The sequence below is a fragment of the Trematomus bernacchii genome, unplaced genomic scaffold (genome assembly GCF_902827165.1).
Source record: "Trematomus bernacchii unplaced genomic scaffold, fTreBer1.1, whole genome shotgun sequence".
Lineage (NCBI taxonomy): Eukaryota > Metazoa > Chordata > Actinopteri > Perciformes > Nototheniidae > Trematomus > Trematomus bernacchii.
Genome location: NW_022987739.1, coordinates 4498186 through 4523709, shown reverse-complemented (window position 1 = coordinate 4523709; position 25524 = coordinate 4498186). Strand labels below are relative to the sequence as shown.

The 25524-nt window shown below is 40.1% G+C and overlaps 1 protein-coding gene across 6 annotated transcripts in view; it reads right to left on the bottom strand.

Annotated features, from left to right (window-relative positions):
- The window catches only part of celf5a (cugbp, Elav-like family member 5a), a 178909-nt gene extending 168820 nt beyond the window's left edge, over positions 1-10089 (bottom strand). For all 6 annotated transcript variants that reach the window (XM_034147885.1, XM_034147886.1, XM_034147887.1 and 3 more), the window contains exon 1: positions 9727-10089. In XM_034147885.1, coding sequence (XP_034003776.1) covers positions 9727-10084 — 358 coding nt within the window. In that variant the 5' untranslated portion in view covers positions 10085-10089. The remainder of the gene's footprint in view (positions 1-9726) is intronic.
- Positions 10090-25524: the final 15435 nt, after the last annotated feature.

The following is a 25524-nucleotide window of genomic DNA, read 5'->3' as shown; positions in this document are numbered from 1 at the left end:
ATCATTTGCACTCTTTGGAAAACGCTATCACTGTGGGTAGATTACTTGGTTACTTCATTTACTGCCATGTGGGGCTCCGGGGGAACTGATAGCCTTTCAGAGGGGTCGGAAACTGAAACACACATCATCAGCACTGATACAATGTGATTATGACCTGAATCATTGCCAGCCAGGGAGGCAGGAGGCTCAGTGGCGCAGATTGACCGTGAGGGGGGTAATCAGTCTGGTCTCAGAGAAGCTTTTAACTCATATAATCACTCCCTCACCTTTGGAATAAAAGATCCTCGATCTGTTCTCACACTCCAACCATCCTGCCAATGTTCTGGGAGGAGGAGGACAGATTGAGGGTGGACGGACAGAGAGAGCTAATAAAGAAGAGCTGGAGCATGGAGTTGGCAGGGACTTTCCGAAAAGCTCTCATTCATTGTTCTGACAACAATATTTTCTCTGCCCAGGCCTAATGGGCTTGTAATGAGCACTGTAATATAAGCAGTAGCCTAGCGTAACCTGTAAACCTTAATTAAGTCAGACAGCCACCTTAAAGGAAGCTGGTGCCTGTGTTCAGTCACCATCTCATGATCCTCAAGCTGACTACACTCTTCCATCACTCCATCATCAATCACCCCACACCTTCTTCTCTGCTACATCCAGCTCCAAAATCCTCCTTCATTTCTCCTTTCACTATACCCCTCCCATCATCCCTTCACCTTGAGCAATGGCTGGGGGAGGATGAACGTTGCAGAGCGCGGAGGAGCATCGGTGTCCATCATAAGGGCAAGAAATAGTCCCCCCTCATATCCTCTCTGACCCCTGAGTAGGGTACCTCAGCGATTGATTTGTTGCTACTTGCTCACATAGACTACACTAAAGCCTGCATGCAGCAGTCAAATAGATCCATAGACTGCAGAGGAGTGCCTGTGGGCGTGTGTGAAGCTACGCATTTAAAAAACATAACAATGCACATCTCATTGTATGGCGTGCATTGTCTAATGAGTATGACAATGATTGCTTTCTGAAAGACTCTTTGTATTTGTACGAATCATTACTGGGACAAAGAAGATATGAAGAACAATGAAGAGGTATAGACACCTTTACAATCACTATTGTGTGGTTTTCAGGTTAAGTTCTCTCAGGGCACAAGTGGTTCTTCATATCCAACTGTAGAGTATTTCTCTCAAAGGCTGACACAGGGCTATATAGTGTAGGCATATCAGCATTAGGAGGGTGGAAAACAGTACAGTTTCAACGAGTTCCTGACAAAGTTCCTGAGATAATGCCCTTTGGCAGTATGTGCATTTCCAAGGGGTGATAGATTGCAACTGGCCCCCCATTCCCAAGTTGGCCAGAACTATTTCAATATGCGGTTATGGACAACACTTAGGAAACAGCACTTTGGCATCCTCCACCGCACTGTGGTCCTTAAAGTAAGCCTCTGCTTTTGTAGACTATTTGTGTACTTCATCCTTCTTCTGCTATAAAAGCCAGGGCCCAATCTATAAATACATCTAGTGGTCTGCATCCCTGATGAGCTAGCTAATTGACACTGTTAATGGATGGAGTTTCACAGAGCTGTAAATAATGTCTAGGTTCACACTTACTGCCTCCTGCCGTGTTACTTCTGGGAGGGCAACAAGAGTTTACCTGCCAAGTCCTGTCGCTCCGACCCGTCATCCCGGCCTCCCCCCCCCCCCAGCCAAGCCTGCTCAGACCAGGCAATTTACACAGAAATCAATAGAACTTTCTGTGAGCCCCTCCCCCAGTCACAGTCAGAAAACTGCATTTCCTTCTGTTCATGTGACAAACTCCTGGAAAGATAAACAGGACCATGAGGACATAATCAAATCACTTTCACTTGGCTCACGCCCATTGCCTCCTGCTACAGTGCACCATACATTTCCACTGATGGAAAGTCTTCATATAATGTACCTAATTAACATTTGATGCAATATTTCGAACTATGCTTGTCCTCTTTTGAAAGGTGAAAGGCATTTAAACCTTTGAGACGGATCAATTGATCAAAGCATTAAGCCACAATCGCAGATGACTGGCAGCTGCAAACTGACTGTTGACTAAGAGACGGATGAGCTTCTCACTTTGATTTTACAAATTGAAAGATACCTTTAAAGACAGCGCTTCAAAGACAGAGAGTTTGCCCAGATTGAGTGATTGAAAGACGCGTGAGGAAGAAAGACATGTGAGGGGGAGAAAAACCAGACACACACACAAACATTGTTCTTTGTCATGCTGCTAGGCCACCTATTTGCACGTCTTTTTAAAACAAGTAATGAGTGCTCTGCTGCTTATATTTATTGTTTCATGTACTGAATTCTTTCTTTTGAAACTTACGTCACCACAGAGCACGAGAAGGGTAATAATTGACACCAACGGTCTGACTAACAAGCAGGCACCAGGGTGTTAATTGCATTCACATATATTTCCTATACCACATTCAACCCAGTGAATTCAAGAAATACTGTCCTGCCAATGAAACAAGGTCTATCTATCTATCTATCTATCTATCTATCTATCTATCTAAATATATATCTATCTTTCTATCTAGCTATCTATCTATCTTAATATTATATAATATATTATATATAGGTCAGAAGAATGGTAAAGAAAGAACTCTCAAATGAACCCCAAGAGCAGACAAAGCAGATATGGGAGCCCATCACCATTAATTAATTTGAGTTGTCTTTTTTAATTAAGCCAGATCTAGCGTTGATGAGTGAACCACAGAGCGGATGCCATGTTGGAACCCATGTAAAGTCTGCATACACTGCTCATTCAACCACATCTACATTTGATCATCAAAAAACAAACACAAATGAAATCCCTCATATGTCTCTTCTGCACTATTTGGCACATCATTTGCTTGCATCGCACTAAACTAAAATGTGGATGCGATACATCTCCAGTACAAAGCCCCTGACCAGTTAGTGTCTCCAACGATAAAGCACAGGGGCTGTTAGCTACAGCGACGCCGCTTCAGCAGGAAAGATAGATGGAAGAAGTGAGGGGAGAGATGGTTGCGTGATGTAAGGGATGGTGTGTGAGGAGAGTAGGGGGGCCGACGGTGGAAATGATGGGGACATGGCCCTACAGTCGCCCACAGATGCTGCCTGTGTCTCTGCCTCGCTCTCCCCCTCCTTTTGAGCACAGTATGTGAGCCGTCTTTTGGGGGAGGCTGGCAGGCAATCAGTGATGTCATGCCAGCAGTGCAGCGATGGCAGCTTAACCTATTTTTGGAAATACCACAGAATTTCTATTTATAACTGTGCTGAGCAGCATGTATCTTCTTCACACATCCCTTCCAGACCTGAGCAGTCATAGACGTGTTCCCAATCTGAAATGTGTCTCCATCACAAATTGGGGATTGCTTAATATTTGAAGGAAAAAGGTCTCCATGCTGATAGTGCTGTTGACCGTGCCATTATAACAATTTCGAAAGTTATTATGTATGTTGTCAATTTCAACGTGTTTTAGTCTGTTGTTACATGACATTTAAGGTTTTTGTGTTTTTGCTTACATTGTAAATTTAGATGTAATAAAAGCTGTTCAGTAAATCTTCTTGCAGACCAGTGGTAGAAGTTGTATCTGCACTAGCAGCACCAGTAATAACGGAGTGTTACAAGAGGCAGTTTCTCATGTTAACAGCTTTCAAAAGATTATTTTAAACCGTACATTTGTTAAACTTGACCTCTGCTGCTCCTCCTCCTACACCCTCCACCCTCCACCCTCCACCCTCCATCCTCCATCCATCCAACCCTCCAGTGTCCAAGCAGCTTTCAACCTGTCAGAGGGATCCTCCATGTCCAGCGCTGAGCCATCACTCTACTCTATACTTCTGCCTTGAGATGAAAGCGACTATTTGTTTCTCTGACAAACACTTCATCTTCCCCCTTCCACTTATCCATCTGTCCATTCATCCATTGTTCTGCGCTCATGTGTCTGTCTGTCATTTGCCTTGTGGGCTCCGCTGCATAGATGTGCCGTCCTCCCTGTCGGTCTAGTGGCAGTGCTAAGTTATATCCACACAGATTAGTTATATGCAGGTGCACTTTCAGGCTGATACATGTACGACATGAATGCATTGTTCATTCACACCAGCATCAAGGGCTCAACCATTTAACATTCAGAGAGATGTGACAGCTTGACTAATCTGTGATTGTTTGTTGGCCAAAACATGGGAGTTAGCGAGCCCTCCAAGGGCACAGTACTATAAGGCAAGACAAATAACTTATTATTTTCCAGGCTTGTACAAGGCTTTATCGCATGAGTTCTCCTGAACCATTCCAAAATGGAGAGGGATTATCGCAAAAACATTGCATTAAAATCTCCTCTCTCTCCTCTCCCTTGTTATTTCATTTTCCATCTAAAATGAATCTGTGCCCAGCCAGGCTCAAACACAACATTAAAGAGCTCATGCTATTCTAACAGAAACCGCCAACCCCCACCTCCCTCGCTCCCTCCTTCTTTCCCCCTCTGTGCCTTTATAACCCCCCTCCCCTCATAAGAGTACACTCTGCTCTGTAGGCAATGGCACTATCTGCTAAGCTACCCATACAAAATAGATAGGCTTCTATCCCTCTATTAAGTCTAAGGAAAAAGCTGCTGTGACCTTTGTGTATGAACAAGAAGGCGGTATACCTCTATGGACTCTTAAATCCAACCCTACATCCCTTAATTTAGAATTTGAAAAGTCTGTCAGTATATCCATCAAAGACAGTATGACGTTTCCTAACAATGGTAATAAATTCAAATAAAAAATATCATTAATATTCTTCAAAGTCTATACTAGAAAGCCTTTTCTCAAACATCATTGGTGCTTTTTGAAATGCACTAACACATAAAAACATCATTATATCACAGCAAGCATAAGCAAAAGCAAATACCAAATGATACATGGATTAACTTCCAGGTAAGAGATGAAAACTATTTAAAGTTTAACCTTTACAATCTGTCAAATTAATCATGCCCTGAATCATGACACTGTCCACAACTTTAAACCAACCACCACAGAACTTCATAGTCTGTTTAATTGGATACAGATGTTGTGTATAGTTTAATTTGATAAAAAAAAGTGATGAAAATGCTACATGTTTTCCCCTTAGACCTCATACCACATCTCCCCATATATGTCCCAGCTCCAGGCACCTATTAAGAGCAAACATATTCCAGAAAGGTCATGGGATAACTGCACTTCTAACGTACTGAAAGCATGATATACTGCAAGCCATTATGAATGTTGCATTGGCGCAGGAAATCAATCCATTTGAAAGGCTCTCTTGGGCAGGGATTAAGGACAAAGAAGCGGAGACAGAATAAAAACCAGGTGAGTTTGGTGTGCGGACGCTAACCTCCGGCAGAGCGCGGCCTTGTCGGTATCTGAGATTGGCAATCTCCTTGGAAAACCAACAGAAAAGAGGAACAAAGAGAGGGAGGCAGCGCTCCTCATCCTGAAGTCAAGGCCCATAGCGCCTGTCAGTACCAGTTGAGCTGCTGCATCTTTTATGAGGAAAGCCCTGTTGCTTATTACAATATTTACAGACGTTTAAAGATTGCGAAGCCAGTGCTGTTACTGCATTAGATTGGCTCGGTGGCCTTCGCTCACTAGCCCTGACAGAAGATTTTATTCTAGATTTGTTCAATCGAATCACTGCACACAGCAAGGAGACTTGTTTTTTCCTTTGTCAGTGTTCACATATGGAATAAAGTCCTTCTTGAAACAATAATAAAACTGTTTTATACAATAATCAACCACACAACTGGCTTATTAACAAAAAGCCTACAGGCTCCACTGCTGTCTGTTACAGTAAATCAGTAATATCATCACAGAGTGTTGTGTATGTGCGTCCATGTCACTTCTACAGCTCTGTTTATAGTCTGTAAGTGAATTTATCCCATCTGTTTCCCCAGGGGGGATGCTGTCCTACAGCAGTGTGGTGATCTTTGACACTTTCCATAAGGCACACACAATATGGAGACGTGTAGATGTGCTTCGACTTCCATCATGTCAAAGATGAGAGAGAGGCTTCTACAAACCAGTGCTGAGTTGCATCAATGCTGCTGCCTTGCAGGCATTGTTTAAAATATAAAAACTTCAGTCTCCTATTCATACCATAACATTTTGTTTTTATGTATATATTCCAGCTATTCCTGTTTCCTTCATTTTCTTTTTTTATTGGGAGGGCAACCCACCGAGGAATGCTATCCATCAGACTTGCTCAGAGAGAGAGAAAAAAATACAAACTTGAATAAATATTTAATTAGATTATTCTGTGATTTAATGTGCTTCTGCTTGGCTGGGGTCTACGGCAATATCTTTGGTCCATTTATAAATGCATTAACACACTGACACCCGAGACTAGTTTAATATTGATACCGGGGCTGAGTTGGCAGCGGATTGAAGCAGTGTAGGGATTGTGTTGTCTGTTCATCTGTCTGCTGTGCTGAATCACACCTGCAGAAAAAAGCATTTTATTCCTTCTCTTTCTGTCTCGTTTGAGCTCATGTTTCTTCACTGCACGATGAAAGATTAGTCAGTCTCAACCGAACTCACAGGATAAAATCTGTCCAGACGAACAGATGAATTACACATAAATCTACACTGAAACAGATCCAGCATTATTCTGAGTGATTTGCATATACATCCACTTTGCCAAAGCAAGACTATTTATTTGATCACAAAAATGAACAAGAAAAGAAAATCCTTCCACAAACTGACATGGAAATTTGACCAGTAGTTTTCCCATAATCCCGCTGACAAATAAGCCAAACCAAAAACATAACCTCCTTGTTGGAGGTTATAATAATAATATAGATTAAAGCCTTGTTATTGCATATATGCATGTGCCTAAGTGTCCAATTGTGTATTTTGCAAGCACTATAAGTGGAAGCTAATTAGTGCCAAAGGGAGAAGTTTTCACAGCCTGTGATAAATTCAACATCAGGAAATCCTCTACCTATTAATACCAATTGGGCGACAATAATTGGCAGGCCATCGACAGCGCGGGCAGAATTAATCATTTGAAGAGGCAGACTAGACTGAATTTTTAATTGGCAGAGGCAGCCACTGTTTAGGGAGGCAACCAGCTGATCACCCAGGAGACTGCTGCTTCAGACAATGCACATTTGCTAATCCTCTTGAGTCAAGTTATTATGGCCATGCATTATTATCACGCTTTACAAACTAATTCCATGTTTTCCCTCATGGATTACCAAGGGGGAAAATAGTTGCATAAGAAAAGAAAGAAATAACAAACAAAAAAAGGGCAACGTGGATGAAATTAAAATCAAAATGACAGAATAAGTGCAATGACTACGAATGCACAACACTCAGAATGATGTGTGTGTGTGTGTGTGTGTGTGTGTGTGTGTGTGTGTGTGTGTGTGTGTGTGTGTGTGTGTGTGTGTGTGTGTGTGTGTGTGTGTGTGTGTGTGTGTGTGTTGCCTGAATTCATTACATTGTAAACCATTTAATTTGATTGAACCTTGAACCCTTAAAATTGTAATTAATTTGGTTTTCTAAAAATAACTATACAATTATCATTATCAACTCAGGTAAGAGAGATGAGCACCTTGACCTGTAAAAACAAGCTAACATATAAGATGTTTTGTTTGTTTATTTAAGGGAATAAACAGTTAAAACAAAATTGCCTTTTCCTAACACCTATTGGGCGACAATCACTCAAGAGCTATACAGTGCAATCTTTATGCAACACTGACATTTTAGTATATGCATCCACACACAAACAGATACCGAAGAATGCCAAATGAGTGCTACACTGAAGAGATGTCTTCCCTTCTATGAATTTCAACTGTATGAAGTGATAGCCATACTGCAAGTTGCTTTATAAAATATGTTGCTAATAGAAGCTATGACAGCACAATCTAATGGTGCATCGAGCATGAAAACTTTATCAACATTCAATACATCCAAATATGATCACAGACATTTTGCAAGATAGCAAATATGTTAGATCAACTGCAACATAAAATATATAAATCTTTACATAATTAGCTAAATGTTGCCTTTCCTTTGTTTCTGTGTCTTTATTATCACTTACCCCAACTGTACTTTTTTTTTTTTTTAAATGTGTATAATTGTGTCTTTCCCAGGATGTCAATCATATGAATGAACAGAAAAAACTCATATTTAAGTCTTTTTTTGCTGCCGCCTCAAAACAAGGGCTTTGTGACAGTTGTGGTCAACCTTTGTAATGGTAACAGATGTAATATTTCTTTTCATGGTGATTGTATATATCATAGAAGACATTGTTTGCAAATGGCATTTACATTACCGCCACAGATTGTCATTTGTCTTTTCTAAATGTCACTGCAATAAAAGGCTTATCTCCTGTACTAACATCCCTCACATATCAACATCTGCTCTGCAGGAACGCAAGATGGGGAAATAATTTAGAAACAGGCTTATTTTATATATATATTTGTACTAATACTGCAACCAAAGGATGATCATGTTTTTGTTCTGTGACATGCATTGGACAGTATTAAAAACACAAATATTAATGCACATTTTAATTCATAAAAAAGTGTGGCAAACGCTGTTTTGGAGAGTGATTTTGTTTTTTCTCTTTGAATGATTGATTTTGTTTCTTTGGACTTATGATTTTTGATAAAATGATTGTCAGTTTGTGTCTCGGAAATGTATTGCCCTTGGTTGATTGCATTCAAAATAGTTATGATTCTGCCACCAGGGAAGCATAAATGTCATGCTAACAACAAACTAAAAGTTGGTTGAAACTGGTGATGGATGACGATGATGATGATGATGATGATGATGATGATGATGATGATGATGATGATGATGATGATGATGACGTCTGTGGGATCCACAGTAAGGGGGGGGGGGGGGGGGGGGGGCTAAGGTATTGTGAAATGTTTTTAACCCCACCCAGGCTGAGATCTACGCCACACACCCTTATAGCCAGCTTCATTATGGAAGGTGGAAGTTGTCAGTGTGTGAGCTGAGCGGATTTACAGCCTCCGCCTCCCTCAGCCCTCATGCCAGCAGAAGCAGCATCTCTGCACACCCTGCGTCCGTCATCTTGTGACAGTTCTTGCGCCCTTTGGAGACATTGTGCTTTTGAACTGATTTCGCTGGGTCGGGTATGCACCAGGTACCAGCCCCATTCTCACATGGGGAGAGATGTTAAAGAAAGCGTATGGGATGAATAAATGATGCCGCCCCTCCGCGAAAAGACGGGACTGGCAAGGCAAGGCTCTTTAAAAATGCATCTTTTCCAAGCGCCTCTGCCCCACTTAAGAGCGTGTTAGGAAAATAGCAATGAAATTCAGAACATGGCCAACAGAGTTAGTCACCCTATCATTTGTGACACTGCAAGCCCTGATAATATTTGTAAATCTCCCATTTCTTTTCTGTGTAATCAGAAATGTGGAATTTTTTTATTGTAGAAATAAAAATGATCGAAAATATTAGATTAAAATAACTTTATAAGGAATCATATATGGGACAAAATAACACACCCTCATGCATGTTAGATGAAAACACGAAAGCAATGGTGCACATGATGAATTGTTAAGAATAGTAGACTGATATCATATCTGGATCAAATGAAAAAAAAGTGACAAATACGCACGTTGTTCTCGTTACTGTTTCAACACAAATGAGTTCGAAAGAAATAATAAGCAGTTATACAGTGTTACGGGCCTCGCAGCGATTTAAAGGGGGCGACACGTTACCTTTGTGCATGCCGGTGTATCGGTCCTTGAGGACTGTCAGTTCGTGGATTTTCCCAAACTGTTCAAACAGGGGTTTCAGGTCTTTTTCCTCCAAGTTCCGCGGTATCTGCCCGATAAACAGCTTAATGGCATCTTGGTCTTTCATGTTGCCGTTCTCCGGATGAATGGAAATGGATTCTGTCCCGTTCATGGGTTTCGGAAATGTGATCTGAGGGTACTGGTGCTGATGTGGGATAAGGAGCAGTGGTTGCTGGATCGGTGGTACCCCCGGTCCGGTGAAAACCAGGCTGGAGTGAGCGGGCTGGGGCTGCTGTGGATGGTGCTGCCTTCTTGTTTCAGTCTGAGTGAATCTGGCCATTCTGAGCTGGGAGCAGAGTGGATAATAATGACAACACACACACATACACACTGTGAGAGAGCAAGCACTCAGCTGGAAACCAGGCTGACTTTCTATCCGACACAAAACACACACGCGCACACAGTAAAGGCAGGCGGAGGGGGCGGTGGCGGAATGAGCACACAGGAGCGATATGAGACGCTCTGCAGCGACACCCAGCGTCACCTTGTCAGCTACTGCAGCTGAGGAGAGGCAAGTTCTGTTGACCGATTTTCTAGACATGACTGAGCATGTTTGTAAAACGCTTTCCTTTTAAAACAGTGGGAGAAGAAGCTATACTGCAAATCATTTTCTTTAGTAAAGGTAGAAAAACAAGTGAAAATATTAATTTGGCAGATATTTTTACTTGCAGGAAAAGCACAGACGTTACTAATACAATTTACAATGGCTCCTTTCTGTTAGTTACCCAGTATGCCATGACAGCCATCATTCAGTATGTTAATTACACATGTTAGTTGTCAAATATCTTCCATGAAAAGGTCTAGTAAAAGTAAAAGCCCTTATTTAAAATATTTACTTGAAGTAAATAAGTGTTGGCAAAGTTAAATGCTGATGTGTAGTAAAGTTAAAAACTTAAAAGTTACTGCACTGGTTAGGTAACTTGTAAGATGCATTAGGGGTGTCAAACTAAATTTCATCGCGGACCACATCAGCATTATGGTTGCACTCAAAGGGCCGGTTGTAACTTTAAGACTATATAAAAATACATATATAAATATTTAATATATATAAACGTATGTATTATATTACATTATTGCCTCTGCATTGGATTATTATGGGATAGGGTAATAACTTCATAATTAACTACATCTGAAAGCAGAAGTCTAGGGCAAATAATTGGAAGTCTCTTCAGTGAGAATGTCACAAAATGATTTTTTTTTAAAAAGCCAAATTCTGGAAAAAATGTGAAAATGTAAAATAATTTAAATTTTTTAAGCAAAAATGTCAAATTCTGAGAAAAAAGTCAAATTCTGAACAAAATTCATATTTGAGATGCATTGTGGGACATGTACTTTATGGGCAACGTGCTTCTGTAAATCGGCATGTAACCATATAATAAACGTATTATATTCTTTCAGAGCTCTTGTGGGGCCACATAAAATGAAGTCGCGGGCAGGATTTGGCCCCCGGGCCTTGAGTTTGACACCCCTGCATTAAACAGTGCAATATTTATATCCAAAATGTGATGGGGAAAAGGTATATCAAAGTTAAAAGTACCTAGACTTTGCAGGTTTGGAAGTCATAATCTATCAGGAAGTCTTAACGATAGAAAACTGGCATACAAATGTCCAAGTTCAACTATAATTGCATAAAATAATGATAAGTGACACATAAATGAGGCAACTGCTCAACTATGGGTCTTTTAAGAAGCTTAACAGCCATTATTTAGCAACTAAGATTGAGGTTGGATACTCATTCGTGTTTTTGGAAATCACTAAAATTGATACAGAAAAGGAGAATGATCAGTTTTGTCATTTTGCTCATAGAATTTGACCATTTTCTTTTTCGTTTTGTTTGTTAATTCTGTTGCCAATCTTAAGTCTTACATATAGGCATGTTTTCCAAAGTTTTAGAGAGCCAGGCAACAATGATAAACTCTGTCCTTTCATGAGGTTTTACGGAACAAACACAGTATAAGTTGAATGATCCTTCTGTATATGTGGTCATACATGTTGTACTGCTACAAGTAACCAATGCAATATTTCTATCTGTCATTAGATTGAGTCAGGGGACTAAAAAATATTAACAACAATTAGCAGACTTACTGTAAGTCCTTTTCAAATAGCAAGCAGACTAATCCCCCATGAGAGGGTTTATTTGCATCATTTGCCCTCTCTTTGCAGACTCTGTCAATAGCACTCAGATACAAATCCATCATTAAAAAGTAAAGGGAACAACACTGACAAACGGTTACACAACAAGCAGGATAGTTTGACTTGCAACTTAGCCAAAGAACACACTTTAACTAAAACACATCCACTGGAAAGATTTCTAATTAAAGTCTAGTTAACAGTGGATTAAATACATTGATATTTACTGTCTGTGACAGCAGGCTCAAGGCTGTGAGGTGAATCAATATTAGCTGCTGGCTGCTGCTGCTTCTCTTCTGTGGTGAAGCGGCACCACAGGGGTCCCCTCACAGAATTTCCCTTACGAGTGGCTGCATTACCGTGTGAGAGAATTACCTTTAGCTCCCTCTGTTGCATTCAGCACTATATATCCAAAGGGCCTCTGTATGCAGTAGAAACAGACTGTCCACAAAGTTCAGTGTCGAGAAGTTTGGAGAAAGACCACAGAAAATTGTTGTTTTCGCTGCAAGGGAAGGGGGGATAATTTAGCTCTATTGAACTCATGCTCTTAATATTTCTTTCTGCAAAGCTCAATAAGTGCCAAGAGTATAGAGGAAAAGACAGGCAGGGGTACACATTGACATTATCAATCAATAAAACAGTGGGTGGTAGCTATACACAGGGCACTTGTTTTATTTTATTGTAAACTTGTTCTCGAATGTACTTCTTTGAAGCAGTAGGTCCCAGAGTGCTGCTCGACACACAGTTGCTAAAACTGATGTTTTCTTTCGATTTTTCGCGCCCAAGTCGCAGTGTTATTTTATGCTTTGCTTGTTGTGTTATAAATGTATTGATTTAAAGAGGCAGGGAACTCACTGATGTGGCCCGCCATCTGAATGGGTCAAAGTAAATGTGTTTGGCGGATGGCTCAGCGTGTTAGCCCTCTTATATCTGAATAAAATAGGGATGCAGTACAGCTCTTATTGAATAAGAACACTGAGCTGTCATGGCATTGGCTCCATGGACACTGACAGAGGTTGAGCGGCTATTTTTAGGGATGTGGTCAACACAGGGGGAGGGCATTGAGAACTTCCACCTCATGGTTTTTTATTGACCAATGCCATTAGTGTTTCGCCAAGCTGAAGGCAGAGACAAGAAATCAATAAAGGTCACACTATTAGTGCAAACTAAAAAGTTACATACAATTTAACTGGCTGGTGTTCATTCTGCTGCTTGTTAACCAGTGTGAACCCTTAGAGGGAGGCAGCCTTGATCTGTTCAGCTTGGGAAGTCTGGAGGGCCCACAGGGAGTCATAGGCCGCTGAGGGAGTCATTTTGCATTCTGTGTGCACTTGTAGACTTACAGTCAAGACAGGAAGGCAGACACACTCACATACACACACTTCCTAATTACCCAAATTCAACATTATTCCCCACATCCAGTAATTCCCTTGCATATTGTGCAAACACAGCAATGCACATATCAGAAATAGCACACATTGAATATGAGCAAACACAATTTAACTTGCCATATGCCATGAAGTTGAAGTCAGTGAGTGAATGAGGAACTTTCAAAAACAATTTGTGCAACACTTTGGTGTTAAGGGGAAGCTTCTTCTCTGCTTGGGCTGGCAGGCTGGAGTTATGAAAGTGTAGTTGAGGTTTAATAAGCGATAAGAGGTGTCCCCTGGTGCCTAATTCACCACTGCATTCTCGTTATGCATTACAAAGCATGCTCGTTCAACTGTAAGGTGTTGTTCAAGAAAATTAGGGTGTGATGTGATGATGGCATATCACACTGGAGACAGTTTTATGGACCAGTGACTTAACAGGCTGATGAGATGTGATAAAAGCCGCCTGATTAATTGTGCCGCACCTCTCTCTACAGGCCTTCAGCCCTGGGTCTAAAAGTCATGTGAAGCTCTTCGTTATCGATCAGAACTTTTCCAGTAAAGAACACTCCAGGTATTATTTTCTGATGTTTTCCTTTTGCAACCATGGAAGGAATATACTATAATACAGTGCATGGAGAAGTACTCAGATCCTTTGCTTAAAGGGGACCTATTATGAAAAATCCACTTTTCCATGTCTTTTATACATAAACATGTGTCCCCTCTGTGTAGAGATTCTGAAAGTTTCAGGAAAAAAGATTCGCTCACTTTTTGTCCTGATCCATTTATATAAAAACCTGTCTGAAAATGAGCTGATCAGATTTTGTCCACTTTATGATGTCATAACGATTTTTTGGCTTGTGTAACCCATTACATGTTACATTACATGTCACTTGTTAGACGCTTTTATCCAAAGAGACTTACATACATTCAGTACTGTGGGCAATCCTTACAGGTGCACTTTGGGGTGAAGTGTCTTGCCCAGGGACACAACGACATGCTGACTGCAGTGGGACTCGAACTTGCTATCCCCTGATTCAAAGTTCAGCGTACTAAGTTCAGGGCACTAACCCACTGAGCCACAGCCTCCCAGTGGCGGTTCTAGAACATTTTATATGGGGTGGCAAAGGGGGGGCAAGAGGTCATGCCAGGGTGGCATGGGATGGCGGACACTACGTGGTATTTTATACTGTATAACCTATTTATTGTTAAATCATGCCCTAACACAAGTGTTCTTAATGCACAAGAGAAACAAGGTGTTCAGGCAAACAAACTAAAATATAGTATAAAACAGCAAAAAGTACTCATGATACCCTAGAATTCTGTTTACTGTAAGTACAGTAAAGGTTCTTAGTTATAATTAAGTACACAAATTACATCACCGATCTCTTAGAGAGCTAAAGGTGACCTGTGCAGCAACACATTTCAATCAATATTTGTCAATACTAAGAGCCGCTAGATTGTGCTGCTGTAATGGAATATGTATGCAAGGAGAATAAAAACATACGGTCCAGCTGGAGTCTCATCTGCCTCCTGATCACTGCATCTGTCCCTCTTTCTGACACTTCATCTTTATTCCTCACATACATTTCTTCCTCTTCACTAATGTCTTCATCTCCTCCTGACTTTCTCCTGCTCTGAGCCTCCTGGTCTCTTCAGTGTACTCTCTTTTCCTTTTCCTCTTTCTGTTCGTCCTGATCACTTCTCAGATATGTCTTTTTGTTGTTGTTGAATCACTCCAGCTACTCTGGCCTGCAAGAGTCTACTTGTGAAAAGCACTGGTACAAATACTTGTATAACTGTACACGTTAAGGCCATGTAGTTAATAAGTAGCATATAATACATATAAAATAAGAAAGTATTTATCAAACGCACACAGGCAGCTGTGTTTGACGGCAAAGGGTGTATCCTGGTTTAATTTATCTGGCCTCATTGCTGTGATGTGTAATTTACGTGGATGTAATAGTAGGCCTACTGCATAGTTTAGCAAATAAAAGTGATCGATCTCCCAGCTAGCGCTGTCTGTATAGTATTTTGTAACGTAACGCCCCAAACAGCGACCGTCTGTTAAACGCTATCGATTCAAACAGGAGCGTTTTATTAATATTTAGTTTCAAGCTCTCGTCCTTAGTAAAAACAAAACTAGTGGAAGGGGAGATGCTCCCAGGGGAAGCTGATCCACCTTCAGGTGCTGGGACAGCTCGCTCCCTCTCTGCAGCGGTGTGAGCCGCGGTCTGTGAACGCCGCTCCGCAGTTTAATGCAGGGCCGTAGCTGCGTTTTTAACAGGCCTAAAATTATATTTAAAATGATTCAATTTAATTAATGTACTGCTTGTTTCATTGCTTGAGAAGCTTGTGGACATAGTGTAGTTTTGTTTCTACAAGTACAGTTTTAGGGACACAAAAGTTAGGGGGGCAGCTGGGGGGGCAAGGCTCTTTCTCCCCCCGTAGATCCGCCCCTGGTGTAACCATTAGCCAATCACCAACCAAGGTAAGTATATTATTATGGTTATGTTATGTAAGAGCATTTTAGTGTTGTAGTTGGTTAATTTGGACCAAATGTGCTTGAAATACTGTGTAGATTAGTAGTACAGTGCTGAATTATACCATATCAGCATCTCATGTGTTTTTAAAATAACTAGACGTTTCAATATAACCTTTAAAGTGCACCTATCATGCTATTTTTAGGCAATAGCATACACTGTAAAATGTTTGGCTGTAAAATTACAGTAAATTACTGGCTACTAGTTGCATGGATTTCACAGTAATTGACTGTAAATATTTCACAGTAATTTACTGTAGATATTTTACAGTAAATTAGAATAAAAGTACAGCTAAATACTGTGACTTTACAGTTGCCATGCCCATGGAATTACTGTGATATAGCAGTACAGAGCTGTGGTATTATGGTACCTTGCTGTACATAAATTACAGTATTTACCTGTATTTTCACACTTTTACTGTATAAGTAATGCAACACAGTAGCCAGTAATTTACTGTAAATATAAAAATGTAAATAATACGAAATTTGACTAGTTAACTGGGATTTTACTACGCAACTCAATCAGCTCAATCAACAAAGAAAAACAAAGAAAAAGAAAATGCCCATTTTAACTTTTTATTACTCCATTGAAGTGCAAAGTACATTTCACAGTGTCTTGGACATGTTGTTACGGCCCCAACCTCTACTCCGCGGTAGTGGCTCGTGCTGAGACCCGCAACATGAAAGAATACACGCAATAACCGGTACTTAGTAACGAGCATTTATTGATAATCAGCCGTTTGCTCACACAAGCAAAACGGGAAACAAAAAGAGGTCTGGAGGACTGGCCAAATGGAACAAACAGAAGGAGGGAACCCGAGCCAGCCACACCACGGACCGTAGGACCCAGAGCTCCCCCCCCCCTAACCAGAAATCAATTATAAACCCTATGGGAAACAAAATAAAGCCGCGAAAACTGGACTACCAGAGGCCTGTACTACGAAGCCGGATTTTCGCTTAGCCGGCTGACTTCAGGGAAAACTCGGGCTTTCCGGTCCTACGACGATGGTTCTCTTTTTAGCGGGCTAGATCTCCATGGTAACTTATGCTGAACGGCTAACCTCCTCGGGAGGAGGTTAGGTTGCAGGCTAAGAGATCAACTCAGTGAAAGCACCGCCTGCTGACCAATCAGAGCTCCGTGTGGGGAGTTTAAAGCTATCAAGTCATATTACAGGATAGAGGAAATACAGAAAAACTGCCGTTGCAGGAAAGACGGCCGGCAAAAATCAACTGACTGTGTGAACGTGAAAATTAATAGAATATCCCCTCCTATCTTCAGAGCAATCTGACTATTATAACATTAGCGTTAAGAAAGCTTACTTAAATATCTGCCACGACATAAGTAACCGGATCAGAGTAACATTAAGTACAGTCCGCGGCACTGTGAGTGTAGACGTTGATGTGTCCCATTATCATTCATATCATATCACATCATAATGTATCATATATTTCCTTATTTGAGTCAGCTTCTTGAGCCGTATCTGGCCGTGCAACACTCACAGTGTCACATACTGTATGCAGAAGTATTATTTTAAGCAACACATTAAGTTGACGAAACACTCGAGTCAAATGTAATTAAAGTCAGATCCACTCGTGTCTTGGACGGGGCAGTGATTTCATAAACCTGTTAATGTACTGTACGCATTCAAACGCTTTTTCTTTTACCAGCTGTATTCACCTTGCAGGTGCAGCTATGTGGCTTTTATCCTGGATAAAGTGTTTAAGTCATGGATGTTTAAAGTTTAACTTCTTCATATTTGACTAATATTAAAGTTCACTTTTCATTCAGGAAGTATAACGCTGCGCTGTCAGTACGCTTGTCCATGTTTGAGATTGGTCGAATGCTCCAAATACCACCCCTTTTATGTGCACGCGCACCTAACTAGATAGGACACAGCTGGCTTGAGCGATCCACTTGATAACCAGCGTCGTAGTACAGTTTAGCCAGAGCGCGTATGTTTTGGATTGGGCCAACCGGCTAACTCAAACATATCCAGGTTAGGAAAATCCGGCTTCGTAGTACAGGCCTCGGGTCCTCCAGGCTAAACATAAACACATCTGCAAAAATATGGCCTACAGCTCAAAATGGCAAAGAGGTATGGAGAGTGTCTCCCAGCGTTAGGATAGGCGAGACATCCTTCTCCTCCAGCTTCTCTTTATATATACACGGCTGAGTGGAATTAGGAACACCTGGGCAGAGGCGGAGCCAGGGGCAGACCAGGTGCACCTGGGCAGAGGCGGAGCCAGGGGCAGACCAGGTGCACCTGGGCAGAGGCGGAGCCAGGGGCAGACCAGGTGCACCTGGGCAGAGGTGGAGCCAGGGGCAGACCAGGTGCACCTGCGCAGCAGGGAGACAGAAAAGAAAACAAGAAGGGCAGCACGTAACACATGTCTACACAGACATCCACTCGAAGTCAACCATTTTTCTGAAGAATGTGCTGACATGGGGGTTTAAATTGCCATGCCTCTTTTTGGCTTTCGAGCCCGTCTCAGGATTAATGCCCAGAAAGCACCTGAAAACAATAAGCCAAGACAACAATTTCAATTGACATAGATTTATATGTTGCATCGTTTATTTTAAGGCACATGCAGCTGTGCCCCTTTCAATTTAAGTAAAACCTGCCCCAAAGAAAGAGATTAGTATTTAAAGCCAAGCAAGAGCGATAAAAGCAAGAAAATCACTTAATTTGTTGTGTTATCACAGAGGATGGTCTGAATACAGTATTTTACTATGAAATAACACAGTAACATGTTGTGAAATCCTGGTAATAATTTATCCTGTACATTCACGGTAATTAACTGTGCCTGCATTGATTTCCCTGTGAAATTCAAAATTACAGTATTATATTGTGAACATTACAGGTAAATATTGTGAAATCATGGTAATATTTTACAGTGTAGGTCTCAGATATATAAAAATATATAAAAAACATTTCTATGAAGTGTTTTGCTCAAAACACCAAACAGATCACCCATTCTAGCCATGCCTCATATCCCTCTATTTCACTTCCTGTTTCAAAAGTGCTGATTTTGGGTATAAAGCTTTAAAAAAAAAAAATTGATAAAATAAAAAGGAGGGGGCTGAGCTCATGTGGGACCCGGCAGCTACTGTCTAAACTAAATACTGCCGTGATGAAACGCCATATCATGGATTATCATGGATTATTTCTGAAACGGTATGGAGCTCAAAGGCTTTCTCTCTTGCCGGTTTACCACAAGGTGAGTTCCTTTTTATTTCCTGCTTCTTCACACACATGCTCTGTGCAGTACAGGTTAGCTCTGCGTGTTAGCGATGCTAATGTAAACATGCACCGACCATATTACGTCCAAAACAGTCGGGCATTGTTTCTGATAGCAACTTTCTGATAGGGCCGTGGGTATAAAGCCAGCCTACATTTCCAATATTACGTCATATCCGACGCAAATCTGGATCAGCTCCGTTGTAACCCCGTTTTTAGAGATTTGGGTATGGAGGAAAAGAGAAAGGGTTTTATTTTCTGGCACTGCGTGAGTTCCCTGACACACCGGGGACACATATTTATGTATAAAAGACATCAAAAAGTACATTTTGCATGATAGGTCCCCTTTAAAATAGGGGTTCAAAAATAATGTTGATGCTGTACTGACTTGACAAAGATGTAAATAATCACATTAACAATGGCTCCATTCTAATAAGTGAAATACCAAGCCATGTCAGTAAGCTAGCCTTGCACCATAATAGAACCCTGACACTTCTTAATTCCACCTGTGCTTTTTCTTGCTTTGGCTAGTCAACATGTCTGCTGTTTTTGTCAATGTGTGTAGGGTAATTTTGGTGAGACAGGATCATATAAATATGATAGAGAAATGCATCACTATGTCATCTGGCTGCTATGCCTCGACTTTGTGATGTAAGATGTTTCCTAATGGACAACGCGTTTAACTTGTTGCTAAGTAACGCTAACCGCTAACTGTTGCTAACTGTAGCTGTTGTCAGCTAGTTAGCTATTTAGCTCAGTTTACCGTGCGCCAAGGACGGGGTGCTTTGAGGAACGGGAGATTGTTCGTGTTTATTCAGAAACGTTCAGCCGCAGGGAGTAGGACGTTTTCCGGCCTGTGGTGTGGAGAGGCGCGGGGGTCGTCGGGTTCGCCAGTGAGTAACTTCATGTCAGCTGGCTCGTTCCTGTGTTCTTACACTTGCTTGATGTTTGGCTGTGTTGTTAGCAAAGTTGTAGACTGGCTAGCTTTCATAATTAATTGGTAATGTAGCATAAAACATACATGTTTACAGGTATGCTACAGCTTTCAATATTAACTTAAAGGGGACCTATCATGCAAAATGCACTTTGTGATGTATTTTATACATAAATATGTGTCCCCGGTACGTCGGGGAACTCACGCAGCGTCAGAAAATAAAACCCTCTCTCTTTTCCTCCGTACCCAAATCTTTTAAAAACGACGAGCGGATACAGATTTGCTGCCGATCTGACGTCAAATCGTCAGCGGACCCACAGAAAATTGCTATCAGAAACAATGCCTGACGTGTTTTGGACGTAATCTCGTCTTTGTTTACATTAGCAAGCCTTGCTAACACTCAGAGCTAACCTGTACTGTAGAGCACATGTGTTTTAAAAAGCAGGAAATAAAAAAAGGAACTCACCTTGTGATAAACCCGCAAGAGAAAAAGCATTTGAGCTCCATTCTTTTTCAGAAATAATCTTTGATGTGGTTTAGAACAGGATGGCGTTTTATCACAGCAGAATTTAACTTTATCTCCGGTAGAATTCTGATCAGGCATTAGCTCCGCCTCCTCTTTTTTTGTTTTTAAAGCTAAGGACCCAAAATCCGAGTTTCTCTAACAGGGCTGCAAAAGAGAGGTATGAGCAGTATGAGGCATGGCTACAATGGGTGATCTGTTTGGTATTTTAAGCAAAAAACTTCACAGACATGTTTTGTATAGGTATGGCCCTACAATATATTTTTCCAATATAGCATAATCGGTCCACTTTAAGCTGTTTATGCATGAGTTGCACTCTAAAACTGTAGGGGCGCTAAATCACAACAATTCAGATTGAGACATGCTGTAATACAACTATGATAAAGTACTTTATAAGTCCTGCACTCAAATCCCCATGAGTAGAAAAGCACATAATTAGTATCAGCAACATGTAAAGTAGGCTACTGACTCAGCTGTAACATTTCCCCTGTGTCTATTATATCCATTATATATTGCATTTTTAGATTGTGAGTACTGATGCAACCATGTGCAAGCTGCATTTGATTGTTTACTGTACTGTATCTGCTCATGATAAGGTCAGTTCAACCACTTAATTTACAGTTTGCTAGTCCACAAAATGTGAGTTATTCAAATGTGTGACAGGTGTGAAGATAATTGTAAGGCCTCACACCTGTCACACACTTTTCATTTTTATCAACTTGTTACAGTGGCTGACATGGGCAAGTACATTACAACAGCCCAAAACACTTCAATTAGTGGAAACTTGCTATAGCTTAAAAAACGATGCAACTAATAAAACACAAATGTCAGCAACTTGACAACACATCTTTTGAATGACAGTTTGTTTATGGCCGCTGTCTGGTTACTTTTTTAAGTAAATGTAGTCAAATGATGTACCTAAGTACAATTTGGAGGTACATGTACGTTTACTTGTAATTACATTTTACAGCTACTTCTACTCCACTACATTTTGCACTTGTTTCTCCACTATATGATAAATGGAGTTACTAGCAGATTCAGTTAAATAATACAAAACAGAAATTCATTGTAATTATTTCCGTTAAGGTAACACACAACTTTTTTTAACCTTAGGGGTACATTCAAATACAGCAGTATTTAACATAATTAAAATGTGCCCCAACTTTATCAGCTACATCAATTAAAGAAAAACATGTCAGCCAGTGAATCAATCATTATAATTCAATATAACACACATTATTCTGCCTGATGAGTACTTTGATACTTTATTACATTTTAAGTAAATATGTGTGAGCTTTTACACATGTGAGTTGTCATTTTAAATGTGGGACTTTTACTTGTACTTCTGTATTGCTTATTTTATTCAAGTAAAGTTTCTGAAACACTGCTTCCACCAATAGTGATTTGGCTCAAATTTAGTCCAAAATCCATGATATGGCATCCTCATATTGAGCAGGTTGTTCTCTGTCCACAGATTCTTCTTGCTGTGAAGCACTAAATTGCAGGATTAGACAACGGCAGGAATGATTGGACATAATTAGCCAATTTGGACATTTTAAAGATTAAGTTTATCATCCTCTGTTTCTGTTGAGAGAGAAATGGTCAGGCTGCAGAGCAGTCTTTTCTTTCTTCTAATCCAAGTCACCGCTGTGATCTGAGTTGCCATTACAACTACCTCAATTTTAAGATTGTCTGGACTGCTGCTGTTCTGTTATTATTACAATTATCCGCAGAAAACATCATCATATCCGCAGACTACATGCTGTGCAAACTCCCTTGTCCCTTCCTACTCCCCTGGATCAGACGTGCATTTCGTAAAGAGTATTTGTCTTTTTAAATCAAGCACATTTATTTGGCTGAACAGAAGATAGAGAATGGTGAGGGAGGATGTGTTTGGGTGATTTAAAACCATCAAATACAATTATCCAGTTTCCTACTGCAACATTTATTTCTGTCGTTTTTATTAAAATATAAATCAATAAAAAACAGTATCAAAATGCAATGCACAGAAAACCACAGTCACTGTACTATAATATCCTCTTGTACAAAAATACATTTAATAAATTAGTGTTTATTTTATTGGACTTTAGCATAATGCTGTAGTCATAATATATATTAAGGTGGTCCTTAGTGCCATGTACATTTTCGAATTCCTTTTATTTGAAGCTCCAACCACCGGAATTTGTTATGATAGTCAAGAAAACTCTTCTGGTGAATTTTATTCCAATTCCAACAACATTTACCCCTCCCTCATCAACCTGGGCTGCCACACCAGCAGCCACGGTGCTGCAACTGAGGCTACACTTCAAGGTTGATGAGGGAGGGGTAAATGTTGTCAGATTGAGGAAAAAATAGTTTTCTTGACTAATAGAATGCATTCTGGGGGTTGGAGCTTAGACTTACCGACTTTCAATTTTAAGGACCACCCTAATATATATATATATATATATATATATATATATATATATAAAACAAACAAAACACAGGTTAATTATCTTGATGATTGTTTGATTATGTCGATCATCTGGGACCTGCATTGTTTATTTATTTGACCACTAAAGCACATCAACATAAAAAAAATATCAGTGACTCTTGCTCAAAGGTTACATTTGTACTTACATTTTCTAACCAGCAGATGGAAGCTTTGTCATTGTGTTTTTCTCTACAGCCATACCATGTAAGGACACCCATGTCTAAATAATGATTTGACTTTGATAAATCATTGCCAGTTCCCCTAAAGCTGTGTCTTAAATATCACATCTGCAGTTAATAATCCATATCGACAGAAATCATTCTCATACAGAAGCTGCCAGGCAAGCAAGGCTTCTTAGGAGGCTGCTAATCTCTCTGTTTTGGCACAGTGCATGTGTGCTAATAAAATCAACTGTTGTGGGAAACTTAAAACACCAAAATGCAGGTACAGGAAGGTGTCTATCCTAATAGTACTGGTGAAAAGATATTGGTATTTGATCTTATGCAGTTGTAAAGTGTTTTTGTTGAGTTTGGGAGATGAACAGCTGTTGTGTTTTGGCCTCAAGGAGAAATCAAAGAAAGGTTCCTTTAACAATTCGACCACAAATACTGTACATGACTAAATATTTTTATTATTTCTTTACAATCTATGGGTCATTTAGAAAATTGTGTTTATGACTACCAATTCCAGCATTAATGACTCATATGATTACCGTAGCCTTGCCTTGAGATGAATATTATTTTTGAGGTGAAAACTTCATTTTCAGACAAAAAGCTACATTTGCAAAAGCAAAATAAATAGATTAAAAAAAGTAAAGTCAGGATCTACAGTATAAAGAATAAGAATTAACGGAAAAATAACTACAGAAAAACACAACACTAACCAGAGTAATCAATTTCACTTTAATAAACTGTGGAGATTATGAATCCCTGAAAGAATGAATATCAATAAAGTGCTTGATGATTTCCCCTCAATTGTCCCCATTTTGAATCCACATTTTCTTTAATTTACAAAAACTGGTCCATAGTAACACATTTAAAATAAACAGACAAAAAGAATATTGTTCATGTGCTTGCAATGTCTGATCTGTGTGATTTTTTAGAATCAAATGGACTGAGGAAAACATCAAAATTCAAGTGCATCCAGCCTTTCAAAATAAAGGGAAAAAAATGTGTAGTTTATTTTATGTAACTTTGTTAACATTTCCAGAAATAGCTGCCAAACAGGTTAGGTTGTTATAATTTACTTAAAAAGATGTACCCTACCATGAATTGATGTGTTGTGTCCATGTTAATTATTTTTAGTTTTTAATATATCAGAACACCATGGATTCAGCTCGTACTAAAGAAACGCAACACAAAACACATTTTTGAGCCAATATTTTATAGTTTTTTTCTTAAGCCAGTAATAGTTCAATCCAATAATAATTGACATTTGTCATCAGCAGCAGGAATGTCACGTACAATCGTCAAGTTTAATGCAAAGTTTGTGCATCATTGACTCACTGTTTTCCTTTTGCAAGTAATTAATGGACATCACTGTAGCTAACAACTCCTAACAACACGGAGCAGCATGCATGATATTACCATGTTCAGTGCCTTCCATTGCTACTGAAAATAAATATACAAATATTCTGAAGTCAACAAATTGCATCAAGGAAACAAATGTAACATCAAACTTAATGAGCAAAGGCAAAAAAAACGCAATTCATCCGTTTTCTTTTGGCACACGAGCCACTCATTGTGGCAAGAAAGCAAAAATAACCAAGCTGTCATTTTGAGCAGAGCCCCTCGAGCTATGGCTGATTCTCAGACATTTCTATTCAGGTGGGACGAGAAGTCTTTGAAGCCTGTTTGTGGGCCAGCTCTAAGCAAGGACCTCTCTGTATGCAGAGACTAGGTCCTGCAAAATGACATATTGTGGCCATAGGGGATATGGTATTCTGTTAAAGTTTTTTCTGAAACAGGTGCTGTTTAAAGCATCTGAAGATTACTAAAAAACAAGTCAAATATGGGGGGAAGCCTGCGAGCTAGTTCAGGCAGTCAACTCGAGCACTTATGCTGCATTCCTACATAACACCCCTTGCCACTCTACAACCAACCAAACAGAGTCTCCTTAATATGCCTATCTACAGTATTTAACCTGCCAGATCTCTCTCTATGCATTGCTTGCTGCTGCTATTGCTGCAGCTACTTCCACGTTACTACTGCCTGCCTGCCCCACCACCACCCCAGCTTCCACCCCAGCTTCCACCTGTAAGCTCGGGGGGTTAGTTATTTAATCATCACTCATCGTGCTATGTATATCTGTGGAGTGATGAGGCCCGAGCCTAGTCGCCAAACTCAACTATATGCTGCTTCTAATAAATATGTTAAAGAAACACAGAGTTGTCTGACTGAAATATGTATGTGCTTTCTTAAAGGAGGTGTATACAAACGGGTTTAAATTCAGTTTATATGCCATTGATAAAAATACAAAAGACGTTGTGCAAAAACATTTGCACATACTG